Source organism: Perca fluviatilis, chromosome 23 (genome assembly GCF_010015445.1).
Source record: "Perca fluviatilis chromosome 23, GENO_Pfluv_1.0, whole genome shotgun sequence".
Lineage (NCBI taxonomy): Eukaryota > Metazoa > Chordata > Actinopteri > Perciformes > Percidae > Perca > Perca fluviatilis.
Genome location: NC_053134.1, coordinates 17,220,725 through 17,237,831, shown reverse-complemented (window position 1 = coordinate 17,237,831; position 17,107 = coordinate 17,220,725). Strand labels below are relative to the sequence as shown.

The window sequence follows — 17,107 nt, the reverse complement described above, 5'->3', positions numbered from 1 at the left end:
GTCGAATCAGTAAAATGAAGGGGAAACAATGCCATTCAGGTTGTAATTAAGGATGCATTTTGCAACCAAACGCCAAGGTGTGGTCGCAATAATCCCTCCTGTTACATATCTAGACGCCACGTTTGACCAACTATGTAGCCTACCTTTGAAAATATCTCCTTTTTGTACTACTTCATGTACACTTTCTCTAACTTTAACTTGTTCCACAGCACCATAACGCATTATGTATACAGGAGTTCGCTGCAAAGACGGGTCAAGTATGTTCAACATCGGCCGAATACGTGATCAAGCTTGCTGCGTTTGCCTAAAAAGTGAGGCTGAGAACTGTGTTTTCCATTTGTCTTTAAATCAATCACAGGGGCTTGTAATGAAAAATATGAATAAAGAAATCTGGTCTGTTTTAATAAAGTGGCTTTAATCGATACAAGTATTTATTTCATAAAATGTACTGTAATAATAGTGCTATAAAAATTCTTTTTCAAGTAAAGGCACAAAACATTGTAAAAGCAACAAAGTGAACAAGCCAGCTTATTTGATCCAATTTAGCTGAAGTCTTGACATCTATGGCATCTAGTAGTCATCATGAAATGGATACTCTGGGTGATCAGACCACCTGTTGAGTCAATTAAGAGAAATAGTAATTACTATTTATTTATTACAGGAACAGAACATGACTCACACAGTATACTCACATGAGAAGTTCCACAAAACGAGTATTCTTGTTCAATCCCTCAATTGCCTTCATCTCAGTCTCAGAAAGAGAGAAGTCGAATATCTGCAGTTTTAAAAAACAGACCGATCGCAACAAATTTCATATTATATTTCCTGTTTTTGAAGATGATCTTTTGCAGGCTATACCCAGCATGCTGAATGGCTCTCTTAACTGATGCCATACAAACAAACCTGAAAGTTTTCCTTTATTCGAACAGGGTTGAAGCTCTTTGGGATGACCACCACTCCTCTCTGCACGTTGAACCTCAAGGCCACCTGGGCGGTGGTCTTGTTATACTTTTTAGCAATTGATGCCAGTAGCTCATCTTCCAACAACGGGGGGCATTTTAGGTTCACCCTGTTGAAATGATTGTGAAATTGATTTTACTATGACACCGCACATTGCATTTTCACAGTTAAATGCTTACTTTATTAGTGAAAGGTCATATGAACGCAGACGACTCAGTTATAAACTTAATGCGATGTGACTCAATATGCATTTCTCTCTCATACCAGGATGCATCTCTAGATGTCCCCAAAGGGCTGTATCCCACAATGACAATATCATTCTGCTGGCAGAACTCAAGCAACTTTGGCTGAGTGAAATATGGATGGCATTCAACCTGCGTTTAAAAAAAAAAAAAGCACAAATAGTGTTTGTTAGTTGCTGAACATATACTTAATTTGTCTTTGTGAGACTTGTTTACTGTGTTATTCAGTATGTATGTACCAAGCCAGTGCGTTCTATTTTGCCATAGGTGTATTATTAACCTCTGTACCTGGTTTGACACAGGCTTGTGTTTCAGCCCAGGTTTGTTAAGGATCAACTCCAGTTGTCTCTTGTTGAAGTTGGATACTCCAAGAGATTTTATCAGCCCAGCATCTTTGCAAGCCTCCAAAGCCTGTCCAAAATGGAAAAAGAGCACAACCAGAAGGCAAAAAATTAGACTTTGAAACAAAAAAAAAGTTTTATGGCACACAATATGGCCATGGGTTAGGTTCCTGACATTGAGCACATTAACCAGTGTTACTTATCTCTTTCTACATGTGTCATTGACCTATAGGCAGTTCATCTGGATTTAATAGGTTGTGAATGACTGTGAATTTGTAGACTTAAAAAGAAAGAAAAAAGGCATAGTTAAATTTCATAAATACGTGTTAAGTTATAGATAGTGTTCTCCATAAATGATTAACATGTCTCACCTCCCATGTTGCACAGAGATCTGTTTGGTGATAAATGTACTTCCCATTCTCATCTCTGGGGTAATATGTATCTCCTGGCTTAAAAAAATAATAATATTCAGTGATTTTGGCAATAATTCACAGCTATTAGTATTGATCAAATGAAAATGTATTGCTGTTTCGACAATTTCAACAGTTATCTTTTTAATGTGACATTGAATATATGATTACCTTGAAGGCTGTGGGCATTTCTACAATATAGAGGTTGACGTAATCCAGCTGTAATGTCTTCAACGTTTTCTCCAAAGCAGGTCGAACCAATCCCGGGGGATGGAATGTGTTCCACAACTGCATAAGCAGTGCATACGAAAGGGAATTATAGTTGTTGCAAAGTAGCCCTAGTCAGAACAAAATAGCTATTTCCAGAAACTCACACAAAGAAGCAAACTTTGCAAACCTTTCCACAGTAAAATATGTCCTCTCTTTTTACAGTTCCATCTGCAATTTTCTCCCTTATAGCTTGTCCCACCTCATGTTCATTGAAATAGACCAAAGCCCCATCAAGGTGTCTGTACCCTGTTTCAATAGCCACTTTGACTGATTCATATGTAGTTCCTTTAGGGGTCTATCAAAAAAAAAAACACAAACACACAGCTTGAGAGTAAATAATATTTTTGAAGCAAAGTCAGTGTCAAGTGAAATTGTTTTTGTGTCTTGCAGGTAAATTATAAATGTCTGTCCTATAAGCAATCTGGCTAAATACTGTGTCTTACCCTGCGGGGATCCCCATAAGTTCCCAGTCCCATCAAAGGTATGCTGTTTCCATCACTCAGAGGAATGGAGTGATTCTCAGCTGTGAAGTCCATGCTCATCAAAGTGTCAGTCACTTTCCCAGTGCTGCTGTTTGTGTCTTTATTTAAGGACCCAGGTTATATATGCCAAATGGTAGACGTTGACACAGTCAATGTCCTACTGCACTTTGCCCACAGCAATGACTCCTCCCAGGTAGAAAGAGCATCCTCCCACTCAAACTGGCAAATAACTGGAAAGAGTGATAAGACAACAATATCTTATAGATAAAACAACAGTATCTAACATTCTCACGTGAATCAAGGAGAGTTCATGATTAGCATTTTAATTTTTGGGCTCAACATATAGCATAGGTTAATGACCATTGGTTGAAAATGTCAAATTTCAATTTGCCTTCTACAGAATGTGTTGTGGCCTCTACAGGACACTGTAGCTTTAAAAACACCGCAGTGCCGTCTGGGTAAAATATGGTATGTGTTTTGAGCAAAGAATGCACAAGTCGCCATGGACATATGAGCTTCAAAATACTATGTATGTAGCGTAATTTTAATCCACAAGTGACTGTGTGCTGTTATCATTCGCCTGTTTAAATAGGAAACGCCATAAACCGGGGACTTAATCATTTATTGTCTCTGGTATATTTGCCATTAAAATAGGCTACGTTGCTAATTTAGTTAGCTTCCAAAACGGAAACAATTAACAGTTACACTTCAACTAAAACTGTTATCGCACAGATAAATCATCTTGTAGGATGAAATGACCGTGCCGTTAATGTTGTAATGCATACTATTACTATTTATATTGCCTATCGGGCTTGTTAAGTCAGGGAAATTATAGGCTCTCCTTTGTTTCCAATCGCAACGCTAGATTGATTGATCGGGAAGCAGCCGAAAAAAATGGATGAAAGTGTAGAAAATGTTGATAACGACGACATTGTCATTATCGTGGAAAACGAGGCAGAAAGTTTGCCAGCCGAGGAAGAGAGGCTGAAACAGCAAGGTACCTTCGGGCTCATGGACACTTGTCCTATCTGCAAGTTGAGCTTCCACAACCGAGAGCCCAAACTCCTACCGTGTCTTCACTCTTTCTGCAAGAGGTGTCTCCCGGCCCCCTTCAGGAGTGCTGATCCGAGGCGTGACTCACAAGGCCAAGTCGACCACAACAAATCACGTGAGAAAAGTGTATTGTAGAAACTCTGATAGAGTTGTGATTAATGTGCAGTACAGAAAAGCTCTTTATAGAACTGAAGCAGGTTGGGCTAGCCAGCAGATACATGTAACGTTATCGTTGGTTAAGTTATTTAATTTTTGAATGTGCAACCCATTAGTGGGGCTAGATGATGTGACCAATACAAAATCTCAAGATCTTTTTTGACATTGATATAATATGACAACAGCTTTGCGATGAATTCTGTTGACTGACAGAATCCTCACACGCCAGACAGATGTTGTGTAACTAACAACCAAGTCTCAAATTACTAAGTCAATAGTATAACTGTTGGTCGCCCATCTCTGTGTATTTATATCTTATTAAAGTCCTAGGTGATTTCTAGTCTCATGTCACCCAGCTCTGTGTTTGTTCTAAACAATAAAGGCATTTAAGTAGTTTTGAGCTGACACCTTTAATATTGTATCTGGTCTCTTGCTCCAGTGGGTGCCATTCGATGTCCAGTATGCAGACAGGAATGCTGGGAGATAGACATGTTGGATAATTTCTTTGTCAAAGACTCTGCTGAGGTGCCGAGCAGCACCGTGGAGAAAACCAGCCAGGTCGGTCCTCACTTTCCCATCCTGAGCCATTCGTCTCACAACAGTTTGTTTGTAAGACACCACTGTCCCAAGACTACAGTGCTAATTTTTCATTTGTTCTTTATTTTTGTCTTCGAAAGGTGTGTATGAGCTGCGATGACAACACCGAGGCAACAGGTTACTGCGTGGAGTGTGTGGAGTTTCTGTGTGTGACATGTATTGAGGCGCACCAAAGAGTCAAGTTCACCAGGGATCACACCATACGCCAGAAGGAGGAGATGTCTCCAGGTAGTGTATGTCGTACGCAGCAGGAAAAAGCAGTTTCTCTGTAATTAGATTATCCATTTAAATGTTGTATGCTGCGCTGTAGTGATTATGCATGGTACATATTGTACGTTTAGAATTGTAAGTGGTAGAACTCTTGAATATTCCAGTGTTCTATATATATATATATATATATGTGTGTGTGTGTGTGTGTGTGTGTGTGTGTGTGTGTGTGTGTAATAAATACACAAGGCACAGTTAGCCGTTAGGTTGTTCAACAAGTGAAGAGAGGGCTTGGCAGCTGTTGGCAGCTGTTCAGAAAAGACGCTGACAGCCGTGACAATTTTTCTATAGTTTCGATTACTGTTCTGGCAAGATGTCATGATGATGATGGTATAGGTATAAAACTGAGCAAACATCTAGGGTGACATAAGCTGACTTGACATTTGTCTATGTTTCTTAATTCTGTTGTCCCAGAAGCATTAGGTATGTCCACACAGAAGCCTGTGTTTTGTGACATCCACAAGCAGGAGCCACTGAAGCTGTTTTGTGAGACGTGTGACCGACTCACCTGTCGGGACTGTCAGCTGCTTAAGCACAAGGATCACAAGTAGGCTGAGTTCCCTTGATAGGCTGATTGTGTGTATAAAAAGTTATATCAGTCATATTATTCAAAGTTTTATTAGTGATACACTAAATTTAATTGGACCAAAACACAATGAACAAGTGATCAAATCATTAATGCGTATATTCTTTGTGTCCAGCTACCAGTTTTTGGAGGATGCATACAGGAACCACAAACAGTATCTGGAGAACATGACGCAGCAGTTGCAAGAAAAAAGAAAGGCCATTGAGGACATGTCCAGCTGTATCAGCACTGGGTAAAGTTCTCATATATATATATATATATATATATATATATATATATATATATATATATATATGTGTGTATATATGTGTATATGTATATATATGTGTATATGTTTGCATTATAATTTGGATGATTTGATTCTCATGAAATACTCATGGTGTGTCCACACCCACGAGAATCAAATATTTGTGTCGCTATAATCACATGAGTTTGATTGCGTATGTTTGGTCGCAGGATCATATTGTGATCATTTGTATTTACTCGCATTTGCCTTACTCACACCAGTGTTAAAATATTTCAGCTCACGCAAGTGCCGCAAATTTTGCGTTATTCGTGTTGCACCATTCCTACTGCATGCCGCCAATCAGCATCTAATTGTGTCTTTGCATTGACTTTGTATGTAATTGTGCCACCGCGAAAAACGCCTGGTAGTGAACCTTTACAATTTTACCATGGACATATTACATTTATTTTCACAGACTCCAGCAAGTTGAAGAGAACCGGAAGGCTGTCACTAATGAAATAAAGAAGTCTATCTGTAACTTGATTATGGAGATCAACAGGAAAGGAAAGATTCTGGTTAACCAGCTTGAGGTATGTTTAATCTGCATTGTTTAATGACTTTTCAAAGGTAAATATGACATTTAAAATTACTTCTTTTTTTTTCTGACAATTCATGCACACATTTACCCCTAGGCTCTGACTAAGGACCATGAGCTGGGTTTAAAAAAGCAGCAAGAGGACGTCAACTGTCTGACCAGGCACCTGGACCATGTCATCAGCTTTACCAAATGGGCTACAGCCAGCCATAGTGGAACAGCCCTCCTGTACTGCAAGAGACTGGTGAGTGGCTTTTAACATCAAACAGCACTTTAAAAATACTTTGTAATATTTCAATCAGTGTAATTGTTACATGTACTTTCTGTTGTTTTAGTAAATGTAGTAAATAAAAAAACTGAATAAATACATAAATAATTAAAATAATAATTTGACAAAGCCCTACAATACTTTTATAACGTTGGGTAAGCCTTTGAAATTTCCCTGTCTTTTTGTCTTCTAGATCCTTTTTCAGATCCATTACCTGATGAGAGCAAGCTGTAATCCCTCCATCGTCCCTCAGAGTTCTGTGCGCTTTCAGTGTCGCTCTGGTTTCTGGGCCACAAATGTAGACCTTGGTAAGATATACACTTACTTAGAAACTTACATTATGAGTCAAGCAGCAACGATTTTTCATTGCTAACCAATTCTAGAAGTAGTGTACAGTTTATTTTCCCGCAGCTGTCACGATTTCTGCGAATTTAGGATGCTGATATTAAAACAAATCAACCAATAACATAATGATTTTTCTCACAGGATCAATAGATTTCCTGGGACATCAATGTCATAATTAATAATTCTGTTTTATACGTCACACAACAACATGGATATTGATCCATTCTGTCTCGCAAAATAGTTTCCACTTTGACAAACAAAATAAAGGTTATAAAGACAAAGAAGATAAAGACGAGGGGAACATTTTTCTTAATCTTATATTTTCACTTTATATAATCTTCTATTCTCCACTATCTTCTTTTTTTTGTTGTTTAACAGCATTTATGGATTTCTTTGATGGAGAATGTCAGGTTGCAGACAGTAGTCTTAAACAGGAACATTAATATATGAGAGGCTGGACACCTGTATGAATTCTCCATTCCGCTGATATATATTTACTTAAGTGATGTCATGTGAGTCAGCTTTGGTTGTAGCTCAAGACTACAAGTTTGAAAATGAAAAATAAGGGCGCCTGGATAGCTCAGTTGGTAAAACAGGCACCCATACACAGAGGTTTACTCCTCGACGCAGCCCAAAAATGCCCAAAACAAATCTTGAAAAAGTAAAAAATTTATCTGGGGCTGTGGAGTTAGAAAGACTTCGGGTTAAAAGACCTCTGTAGCCAGCTACTCATCTCCTGCTTGAGGCTAGCAGCTCCAGGCTATATTAGCATCTACTAGTGCACTAGCATAACGCACTCAAATATCTGGACAAATTGTCGCCGTTTGAGTTGCATTGTGGGTATTGTAGATGCCAGGTTTTGATAAAAAAAAAAAAAAAAAAAAGAATGTGTGGAATAAAGAAAAGCGATATCTCTATATAGTTCTGCTGCTTTGATTTTGATCCTTTTCTAACTGTCCGAGTCTGACAATGGTGGACTGCTCTTTTAGCTGAAGCGGCAACAACATTGTTTAGGTAGTACTCTCTCCAACTAGAGGACTGGGATACAATTTATGATTTATTTCTTGATTGTTTGCTTATTCTCTTCAGGTTCTCTGGTTGTGGAAAGGGGTCCGGGCCGGCCGCCCATCACCAACCACCAGGCCGGTCCCAGAGCAGAGGCACCCGCTGGAGCTCTTTCAGTTTCAGCTCAGCAGCGACAGAACACGCTGGCTCAGCTCCAGCTGCAGGTAGGACTTTCATCCCAGTCAGTAGTTTTTAATACCCTGAGAAGTTATGTGTGACAGAGACAGAGGAGCCTAAAAACCCAAAGCCACTGTTCTGCTCAAATTTGTTAAATCTTCCTTTAGCTCACTAATGTTACCCATACTAATTACTAAATACTTTTCTTTTATTTCATTGATAGTCATCTCTAATTCCTCTGTTCAAGGTGGACAAGCTTTCCCAGCAGCCTCACAGGCATCCTCCTCCTAACCATTGGTCCTGGTACCAAAATGTCAGGCTCCCTGGACCCCCAGGACCCCCAGGACCCACCGGCCCTCCAGGACCTCCCGGCCCTCCACCCGCAACTAGACCCATCCACGGCGGGTCGTCCCCCTCCCAAGGCTTGGGACAGCCAGGACGCAGATACGGGAGCTCCCACCCCAACACTAGAAGCCCCACATCATCCATGCATCACAACACAGGATACCCAGCTGCTCAGGTAAGTTAGAGCATGAAGAAATATATTAAAGAGAATGTGTCCCTGTGTGAGGAATGAACTGTATGTTCTGAATGCCAAACATGGCCTGTCACGTGTAAAGGTTTTGTAAACGGTGCTTATCAAAGTGTCAAATAACAGAAAGACTGCGTAAAGCACCAAGTTCCCAACGCTGGTGTTGTCTTCAGCCCACTTCATGTTTTTTTTAATCACATGAGGTTTCGTTGACGTAAATATTGTTTGAACGGTTTTGATAAAAGTTTTATCTTCTGCCTCAAGAGTGGGTTAATTCAAGTTTGTTTATCTACTAGATCATATTGGATCCTTTTAAGCTTGTAGATACCACCGTTCCTTATCTCAGGATTTTATCCTCGAGCTATGTCTTGGACTAAATGTTTGACTGGTAAATAAAAGTGAATAAAGTGGTTTTAGTTACGTCTTAACACCTATTGTTTCCAGTCAATCAAATCAGAGTGACTTGATAGTTCATTCTCAACTTGCTTTGTGAAATCCTAAACTATTCTTTTAACTTCAACTTTCTTCTACATCTAGTCTCTGAGAGATCTGATCCAAAGCTCTAGCTTCCCTCCTAAACCCATGGATGTGTTGCAGGGTACGTCTCGCTACCCACAGCCTCTGTCTGCCGGAGCAGCTACACAGATGTCACTGCATCAGGTTGGTACGAGAGGAGAATGGAGAGGGACCTACGAGGTCTCCAGTCTAACATGTTTCAACAGAGAGAAAGTACTGTTGGGTTTGGTTTTGTGTAACTTTTATGAAGCATTTAATTACACCCTGTTTTGTTTTTATTTCCCAAAGCGGGGCCCAACGGAGTCCTCCTTCCTGAAGAGGAGTGAGACTGGTGGATCTGTCCCCTCCATCACCATCTCTATTCCCAAACCCAGCTTTGCTCCAAGTCTAGCTTCAGCACCTGCGGACAAAACAAGCACATTTAATCACATAGCAGGTCATTATCACTGCTGTGCTCTAGCAGCAGCCTTGAAAGTTCCTATCCTGTGTGAAAATAATTTTTTAAATGTAATCTTTTCATCGTGGCTTTCCACACCTAAAAATGTTTTCATTTCATCTTCTCTCAAGTTCAAGTAAGGCAGAAATCCCCGATGGCCAAACCATCTTCTTCAGACAGAAGCACAGGGTAAGAAAAGATCCTAAAATCGGTCCTCATCACAGTTCCTCCCTTCTTCCATTAGTTAATTTTTTGCGATTGAGTGTTCAAATATGTTGAACATTTAGCCTCTGTTCCCTGTCTCTGGGACAGATTATGACTAATCTTTTTCCTTTATGTTGTTTTGAATATGTGCTTGTTAACTAGATAGACCTGTGGGAAGGGCTACTTGCTGCTTTTAATATGTGATTAGAAGCCTACGCACAACACTGAAATTACTTTACATCCTGTCATGTTTTGACAGCAGTTGTGTGTAATCAGCACTTCAGTCTTACACTCCACTCCCTTGTTTTAGCCTACAGTATAATTTGCTCCCTCAAATATCTTTCTTAGTTAATATATCTTATATGGACCCTATGCGACACTTATTTTTATGTTTTTACTAAGCTGTCACTATGTAACTAATATGTAACAAGTGGCGTTCAAGTGATTCGGAGGACAAACACAATCTGATCTTCCAAAGCAATGCATGAAACAAGGCCAGTGTTTTTTTTTTTTTTTTTTTTTTTTTACTATATCATGGTCACAATCTCCCCTTCTAATCTCACTGGCAATCTGTTTGTTGAAGGACGACGTCCTGGAGGCAGACTTCTGAACCTCCATCTGCCCCCTCAGCCAAGCGACGGAGAAGGTCGTCCCCGGGGCCCGTCATCGTCATCAAAGACGAGCCAGAGGATGAGGATGAAGTTCGATTTGTAAGAGAATCACTGGGTTTACATTAGGGCTGGGCCATACGGCCAAAATCTTCTATCTCGATGTAGGTCATTTCATATCTCAATAATATACAGTGTTTATATATATATTGATATATCTATCTATCACGATAGAGAATGTTTTCTGGAATTTCAATAAATAAATAGTCTATATGAAATAACCACATGGTAAAGCCTATTTTTGTATACTACTGTGTAAATTAAATACTTAACAAATGAAATGTACTGAGTATTTTCTCATTTTATTAAGTACTTGCAAAGTGCAAAATTAACAAACAGTTTCAAGTGAAAGTATAGAGAATTCTTTTTTTCCCCCAACTATACACTGACTATGTTTACGTCCATGCACACAAATGCAGAGAAATGAGATTAAGACAATAGTTTGATTTAACTACAATAAGGTATTCCCATAAACAAGTCTTGGGTGTAGGCACGTGGGAGTTCAACAATAAAGCTGAATGAAGGAATGAATAAAAACCCTGCACACTGGTGTTGACAACACTACTCACAATTTATTTGAACCAACATTTAGGTTCCAAGTCGACCTGTTCACATTAATATGCAGAGAGGACCCAGTCCTGAGCTGTATGCATGTATTGTATTTCTGGGGTAATGGAGCTTAAAGTTGGAGAATCTTTTAACTGGAAGGTTTCCAGTTGGAGTCCAGTTTGTTATAATGGGTAATGTATAGTGTGATGTAAAAAGAAAACCGCAATCTTAAAATGGTATTCCCTCAAAGTATTTCACATCAGATTTTCTGAGAAATGGGAGTCAGTATGTGCTTGTTATCAAATTAGATGACATCGTTGTTATCACAATATCTCGGTATATGATTTCATCACCATAGGTTTCCATTGAAAGGCGATAAATTATCCTATTGAATTATCGGCCAGCCCTAAGTTACTTAAGTGCAGAATGTCTTAGTAAATTTAGCATTTTGTTTCGAAATGTCGCATGTAGACAAAATGTCAAATGCTCACTTCCCCACTGTCTGGTTTTTTTTTTTTCTTCTTCTCTGAATCATTGTATCTAACTGCATACAGTACATCCCACTTTTCCTATGCCTACAGGTGCAGTCCAGCGTAGGGTCCAGCCTGCCGGACAGCAGCACCGGGGCTCAGTCAAAGCCTCGGCAGCAGCTAAAGGTGTCAGTGTCAGTCCCAGTCCCAGTCCCCGGATCGGAGTCTGGGAAAGAGCAGCGTCCGCAGCCCGCAGCACAGCCAGAGTCCGAGAAGAGAGCGGAGCCGGAGGAAGATCCTAACGAGGACTGGTGCGCCGTCTGTCAGAACGGAGGGGAGCTGCTCTGTTGCGACAAGTGTCCCAAAGTCTTTCATCTGGCCTGCCACATTCCCGCCCTCAATGAGTCTCCCAGGTGAGAGACAGATTGTCATTGTCTCAATGCTATGGTAGCACAATAGATCATCATAATGCTGGTTGGACACATAAGTACATTTGAAGGCTACTGTGTATGTCTACATTTTATTTTTTTGAAAATTATTATTTTATCCTAGTTTTTCCAAACCAAAGTTGGAGAATAGCGTCATAACTGCTGTAATAATTGGCACACCCAACATTTTAATCTTTCTCTGTAATTTAAAACAATCTAACACGAAATGTTTGTGTTATTAATTAGCCCATTCTATCAACATTGCTTGTAGAGCATATTGTGGTGGTCCACTCTTCCTTTGCCTTGAACATTTTGATCTTGAGATCCTTGAGCATATTGCCAGTGGTGTCCTTGTGTGGTCTAATCTGACAAGTATGATAGTATGAATATTAGTTTTTTTAAATTATATTTTAATGCAGCTGCAATATTACTTTGTGATACTGAAAGTTTTGTTACTGAGTGGTGGTACATCTGAAAAGCATGCTCAACAAATTAGGGAAAGTATTTAACCAACAACAAAAAAAAACGTTTATGAGCCTATTCATGATGCAGTTCTTCAATTTCTTGTAGTAAAACTCAAACATTACTACACCCGGTTTTAATGTATCAGTCATGTTTGCAATCATGTATGATAGTATACAGTATGTATGTACTCATTTAATAAAAATAAAAAAATAAAAATGTTTTTTTTCCAATCAAAAAAGAGAAAAGTATTCTGATGACAGCCTGTTCTCCAGGTCTTTGTAACGACTAACCCTGGCTGCTCTGTGCAGTCAGCCCTGACAGCAGGGACAGACAGTACAGGTTTTGGTCAAATTCGGCAGTAGTCGGCCACTCCGTGCGTCTGTCCTGACAGCTTCTCCTGTCCCTGATGTCTTTCTGCAGCGGGGCGTGGTTCTGTTCGCTCTGCCGAGACCTCGCCTCTCCTGAGATGACGTACGACTGTGACGGCAAGGATGACCCCATCTCTGAAGGATGCCCACCTCTTGAAAGAAGGGTATGCTCACTCAGCTGTTATTCACGTTTCTGTGCAGGATATTCTTCAGCGCCTAAACCTGATCGTTGTGTTTTCGCAGTCATTCTTCTCACTGTCTCCCATCCGACAAGTTTCATTTTCTCTACATAGCATTAGGGTTGCACGATATTGACTAAATGTGATATTGCGACGTCGATTATGAATATTGCGATACCAATATTAATTTTGATATTTTTAAACATATGTAAAGTTACGGGAAAACGCATCAAAATAGATTCATAACAAATTAAACAAGTTTTCTTACAACACAAGGTTTATTTCAACTGACGGTCATATTGGAGTGGTCCAACATGAATAAATAAATAAGGATCATGTCTACAGAACAGGACATGTTTTACTGGTTGGACAGAATAAAATATATAAATAAAGAGAACAGGACACAACTTTTCTTTCGCTTCTCTGATTCGTTCCGTTTTGTTGTCTCTATCTATTTCTTCACTTACACTTACTCTGTCGAAATATGCACACACGTGGTACGCTCCATAGGGTTTGTCGCGTAGTGGACCCGTGCGCTGACGTGCACTAACGTGAAAGTGGCATGGTAACTGGCCAAGGAAATGATGCTCATTATAGCGTTTCAAACGGGCTCTAAATCAAACACAACTAAGCCATACAGCCAACTGACGGGACGCAGCGCTCCACAAAATAAATAAAATATTGCATACTTATTGCAACACTTTCGATATAATATTGCGCAGCGTGATATCGCGATAACGATATTGAGTCGATAATATCATGCACCCCTACATAGCATGGTCAGTTAAATGTCTGATCTAATGTTTCCTTTTATTTTTATACATGCAGAGGTGTGAGAGGCTGCTACTACGTCTGTTCTGCAATGACTTCAGCACTGACTTCCAGCAGCCTGCTACTCCATCAGTAAGCTACTCTATTACGTATTTTGTCAATAAAGTAAAAGCTGTGCTGTTGCTGACACTTACTTTGTGTTGGAAGTAGGTAGACGAGTAAAAATCAAATGTTGTAAAAGGTATTCTATTTTATTTAGAAAGGAAAACATCAGTGGATGTCATTTTAATCACTTAAGAAAAGAGACTACTACATTGTTTTGAGTGGAAAATTAACTACAATGTGAGCAAATTTGTACTTTGATAGTTATTTTAAATCATAATTGGAAAGGGTTAACTTGCCACCAGAAACTAATACATTTGTGAAGTCTAATCAGCCATCACATTGAGTTGTAGTTGTGTTTTAGTATAAAACCTGTGTTTGAAAGTGGCTATTAATTTTTGAGAGAAAACCTTATTCTTATATCAGTTATATTAGGGGCTTAACATTGACTGTTTTTCTAATGTAGGAGACAAAAAGGTACAAAGAGCTGATCAAGACTCCGATGGATCTCTCGATAGTCAAGAAGAAACTGGAGTCCAAGTCGCAGGAAGGTGAATGCTATAGTAGCCCGGATGAGTTTGTCGCAGACGTCCGCCTCATATTTTTCAACTGTGCAAAGTACTACAAGGTAAACATCACTTTATATACAATATACAATGTTTCCTCTATGTTGATTTTGTAGTGGCGGCCCACCATGGCAAAACTTCTGCCACCACGGTATCAGAAATAGGGCTGTACAAAAAATGTATTCGAAGTTGCCTTTTTAAATCATCCTGCCGCTCACATTGCAATTTAACAAGTACAACTATTCCGAGGTTATTGGGCCCATCCAGTTTAACTCCACATACTGTTGTGTTGATGTAGTTTATTGTCAAAATGTTTGCTTTCTTCCGAGTCGACTATTAAACGAACAGCTCCACCAAAAACATCACCGCGGTGGGTCCGTTCTAAGTGTAGACCTGTTGTAGACAGGTGCCGTATAGTTCTTCTGTTTGGACAGACCTGCCCCCACTGCTAAATATCCTGAAGGAAACACGGAAATTAACCAGTTATCATCAAAATATAGTAATGTCTAATGCCATAATGTGAATTACCCAGTGGCATTTCTTTACTTACTGTATCACACATGTTTGGCGTATTGGCACTACTTAACAATCATTTGCAGGTGCTTTCTTGAACCTAACGTTTCTGTGCACTGATTGTACAGGCGACCTCAGAAGTGGGGAGTGCAGGCTTGTACTTGGAGGACTACTTTGAGGAACAGTTGAAACTAGTCTACCCAGATAGGGTCTTCCCGGGAGGGAGGGAAGAGCAGATGATCCCTCCTTTGGAGGACGAGATAGATGAAGAGGAAGAGATGATGGACGAAGGCATGGCTCCCATTGAAGACGATAAACCACAAAGCCCTGCGGAAAACGGAATCCCGCCTGTGGAAGAGGACTTGCCGCCTCTGGAAGAAGCGGCAGTCCCGGCAGAGGAAGAAAAGTCGGAAACAGAGGAGAAGGTGATTGATACGAGTGAAAAGGCGGCGGATGAAAAGGTTGCAGCCGTGGAAGGGGACTTGCCCCCCGCAGAGGAGGCAAAGCAGGACGAGGAGACTCCTGAGAAGGAGCTGGAAAGCTCCCCAGCTGCCGATAGTGAAACAAAAGACAAAGTAGCCCCCAGCTCCCCAAAAGAGGAGAGCCCTCAGCTCCCTACAGACACGCCCGCGGATCCAGCTGAAACCCAGGAGAAGGAGTCAGCTCCTGCAGACACAGCCAAAGAGGAGGAGGGATAGATGGATTACAACAGAGAGAAACTGTAGAAAGGATGGATGATTTCAGTTTTTCCCCCACAACCGCCCCCGGGGGGGCCAAATTTTTTTCCATCCAAACAATTTTTTTTTTTTGTTATAATGTTATATTTTCCACAGGGGGGGTTTTTTTTTTTTTTTTTTATAGATAAAAGGGGTTCTGCTTTACTAAATAGACTTGTATAGTAGCGGTCATGCTGTAGATGCACAACGAAAGGAGTAAATAAGCGTTTTTGTTTTTTTTGCTGGACAGAGGTTAACATTTTACCGTAACTGAAAGTTATTTTCTTTGTCGGCGACACTGAAAAGCACACTTAAAATCGTCTTTGTCGATAGGATCATTTATGAGTTGTCATCATCAAAATAAGAAAAAAAAACTTGTTTGGTTAGTAATGCATGCAAGATGTCTTAAATAGCCATTTGGCTCATAAAAAAAAATCATGTTTTATTGCAATAGTATTTTTTATTTGATTAGTATTGTATTAATGCTTTGTATCTAACATATAGGGCCATTGTATATAGAAAGACCTGACATTTTAAAAGATTATGCTGCTCGGTTGTATGAGAATGAAAATGAATTGCCACTATTGTGGCTTCATTTCTGTGTTGCCAGTTTGAGGCCTCTTATCCCCCAAATCCCAGCAATGTTTTATTATAACGGCAGTCTGGTTGTTTTTGTTTTTTTTATCAGGAGAACAATTCTTCCGACTTTGTTGACTTTACTTTTATCAGTCTGAGATAACGCAGAGACATGATTATCATTATATCATTATATATTATATGTTTCTCATCATCAGCCCATGACAACAGTGTGTTCTCCATATTGTGTCCTTGTACTTCTGCAGCATGATTCATTTTTTATTATTATTATTATTATTTTTTTTACATGAGATTAGGCCTAAACCTTATTGTTTGAGCTGGTTTCCCTTACTGAACGTTTTGAAATTGTGCAATTATCAAAAAAAAACAACATTTTTGACATAGATTCAATTAACTAAACATGTCTGTATGGCCATCATGTCACTTGAGGTGAAAAGAAGGAATCAAAAACTGACGCTTCATTTTCAATATAGATAATGGTGTCTAATATTATTGCTTTTGTTATTTATTGAGGATACACAGGACCTGCTAATGAACTCTGCAAAAAATGTTGAACATGAAACCTGCTTTTACAATATTTGTAATAAACAGGGTTACATGTAGATCTGACTTGTGCTTTCTCCCACTATTGTTTTTTTTTTTGAAATGATGCAACCTGAAAAAAAGGTGGTTCTGATCCCTGACAAGTTATGCTCATTTTCTAATACTTGCCCTCTAACTTTGCTTCATTATGAATTACTTGATAATTTTACACCTTAGGAGTTCTAATCTAGTCAATTGCAACCATACCTCTTTCAAAAACCTAAGCATTATAAAATCTAAAAAAAAAACATCACTGAAGGAGTTTGGACACTTTATAGGCCAGAATAACTTTCATTTTTCTTTTTTCTTTTACCGACTTTTAACCGACTTTGGTAACACGTTACAATAAGGTATGCTACACAAAAAAATAGGTAGTTGATTAGTTTTTCCGAAGGGTAGTTACTGTTTTTTGAAAGAGTAACGAATGATTAGTTACTGATTGGCTGTGATTCGAGCACTTCTGAA

The 17,107-nt window shown here is 39.4% G+C and overlaps 2 protein-coding genes across 4 annotated transcripts; one reads left to right on the top strand and one right to left on the bottom strand.

Annotated features, from left to right (window-relative positions):
• Positions 1–394: 394 nt before the first annotated feature.
• LOC120553078 (aldo-keto reductase family 1 member D1-like) lies at positions 395–3,820 on the bottom strand. The gene is made up of 10 exons (XM_039791156.1): positions 3,707–3,820; positions 2,667–2,935; positions 2,351–2,518; positions 2,125–2,241; positions 1,915–1,992; positions 1,491–1,613; positions 1,225–1,334; positions 904–1,069; positions 693–775; positions 395–613 (listed from the first exon to the last, which is right to left on the bottom strand). The coding sequence occupies exons 2-10, from the start codon at positions 2,763–2,765 to the stop codon at positions 571–573; spliced, it is 987 nt and encodes a 328-aa protein (XP_039647090.1). The 5' UTR covers positions 2,766–2,935; positions 3,707–3,820; the 3' UTR covers positions 395–570.
• Positions 3,139–15,498, top strand: trim24 (tripartite motif containing 24). Of its 3 annotated transcripts, XM_039791151.1 has the most exons (20): positions 3,157–3,234; positions 3,571–3,873; positions 4,354–4,472; positions 4,592–4,739; positions 5,193–5,325; positions 5,480–5,596; positions 6,066–6,180; positions 6,283–6,429; positions 6,647–6,761; positions 7,888–8,027; positions 8,228–8,500; positions 9,050–9,172; positions 9,317–9,464; positions 9,596–9,653; positions 10,252–10,378; positions 11,467–11,768; positions 12,669–12,780; positions 13,624–13,698; positions 14,135–14,296; positions 14,876–15,498. In XM_039791151.1, exons 2-20 carry the CDS (start codon positions 3,600–3,602, stop codon positions 15,443–15,445), a joined length of 3,258 nt encoding a protein of 1,085 aa, XP_039647085.1. In that variant the 5' UTR covers positions 3,157–3,234; positions 3,571–3,599; the 3' UTR covers positions 15,446–15,498. The 3 variants fall into 3 exon arrangements, with proteins under 3 accessions (XP_039647088.1, XP_039647086.1, XP_039647085.1); XM_039791154.1 differs by having other exon boundaries at positions 3,139–3,873; positions 9,110–9,172; XM_039791152.1 differs by having other exon boundaries at positions 3,140–3,873; positions 5,196–5,325.
• The last annotated feature ends 1,609 nt before the right edge of the window (positions 15,499–17,107 follow it).

Coding starts and splice junctions, on each gene's coding strand:
- trim24 (XM_039791151.1), top strand. CDS start 3,600: ATGGATGAAAGTGTAGAAAATGTTGATAACGACGACATTGTCATTATC. Junction 9,654..10,251: donor TCTTCAGACAGAAGCACAGG/GTAAGAAAAGAT, acceptor TGTTTGTTGAAG/GACGACGTCCTGGAGGCAGA. Junction 10,379..11,466: donor ATGAGGATGAAGTTCGATTT/GTAAGAGAATCA, acceptor CTATGCCTACAG/GTGCAGTCCAGCGTAGGGTC.
- LOC120553078 (XM_039791156.1), bottom strand. CDS start 2,765: ATGAGCATGGACTTCACAGCTGAGAATCACTCCATTCCTCTGAGTGAT. Junction 2,519..2,666: donor CTTATGGGGATCCCCGCAGG/GTAAGACACAGT, acceptor TTTTTTTGATAG/ACCCCTAAAGGAACTACATA. Junction 776..903: donor GAATAAAGGAAAACTTTCAG/GTTTGTTTGTAT, acceptor TTAAAACTGCAG/ATATTCGACTTCTCTCTTTC.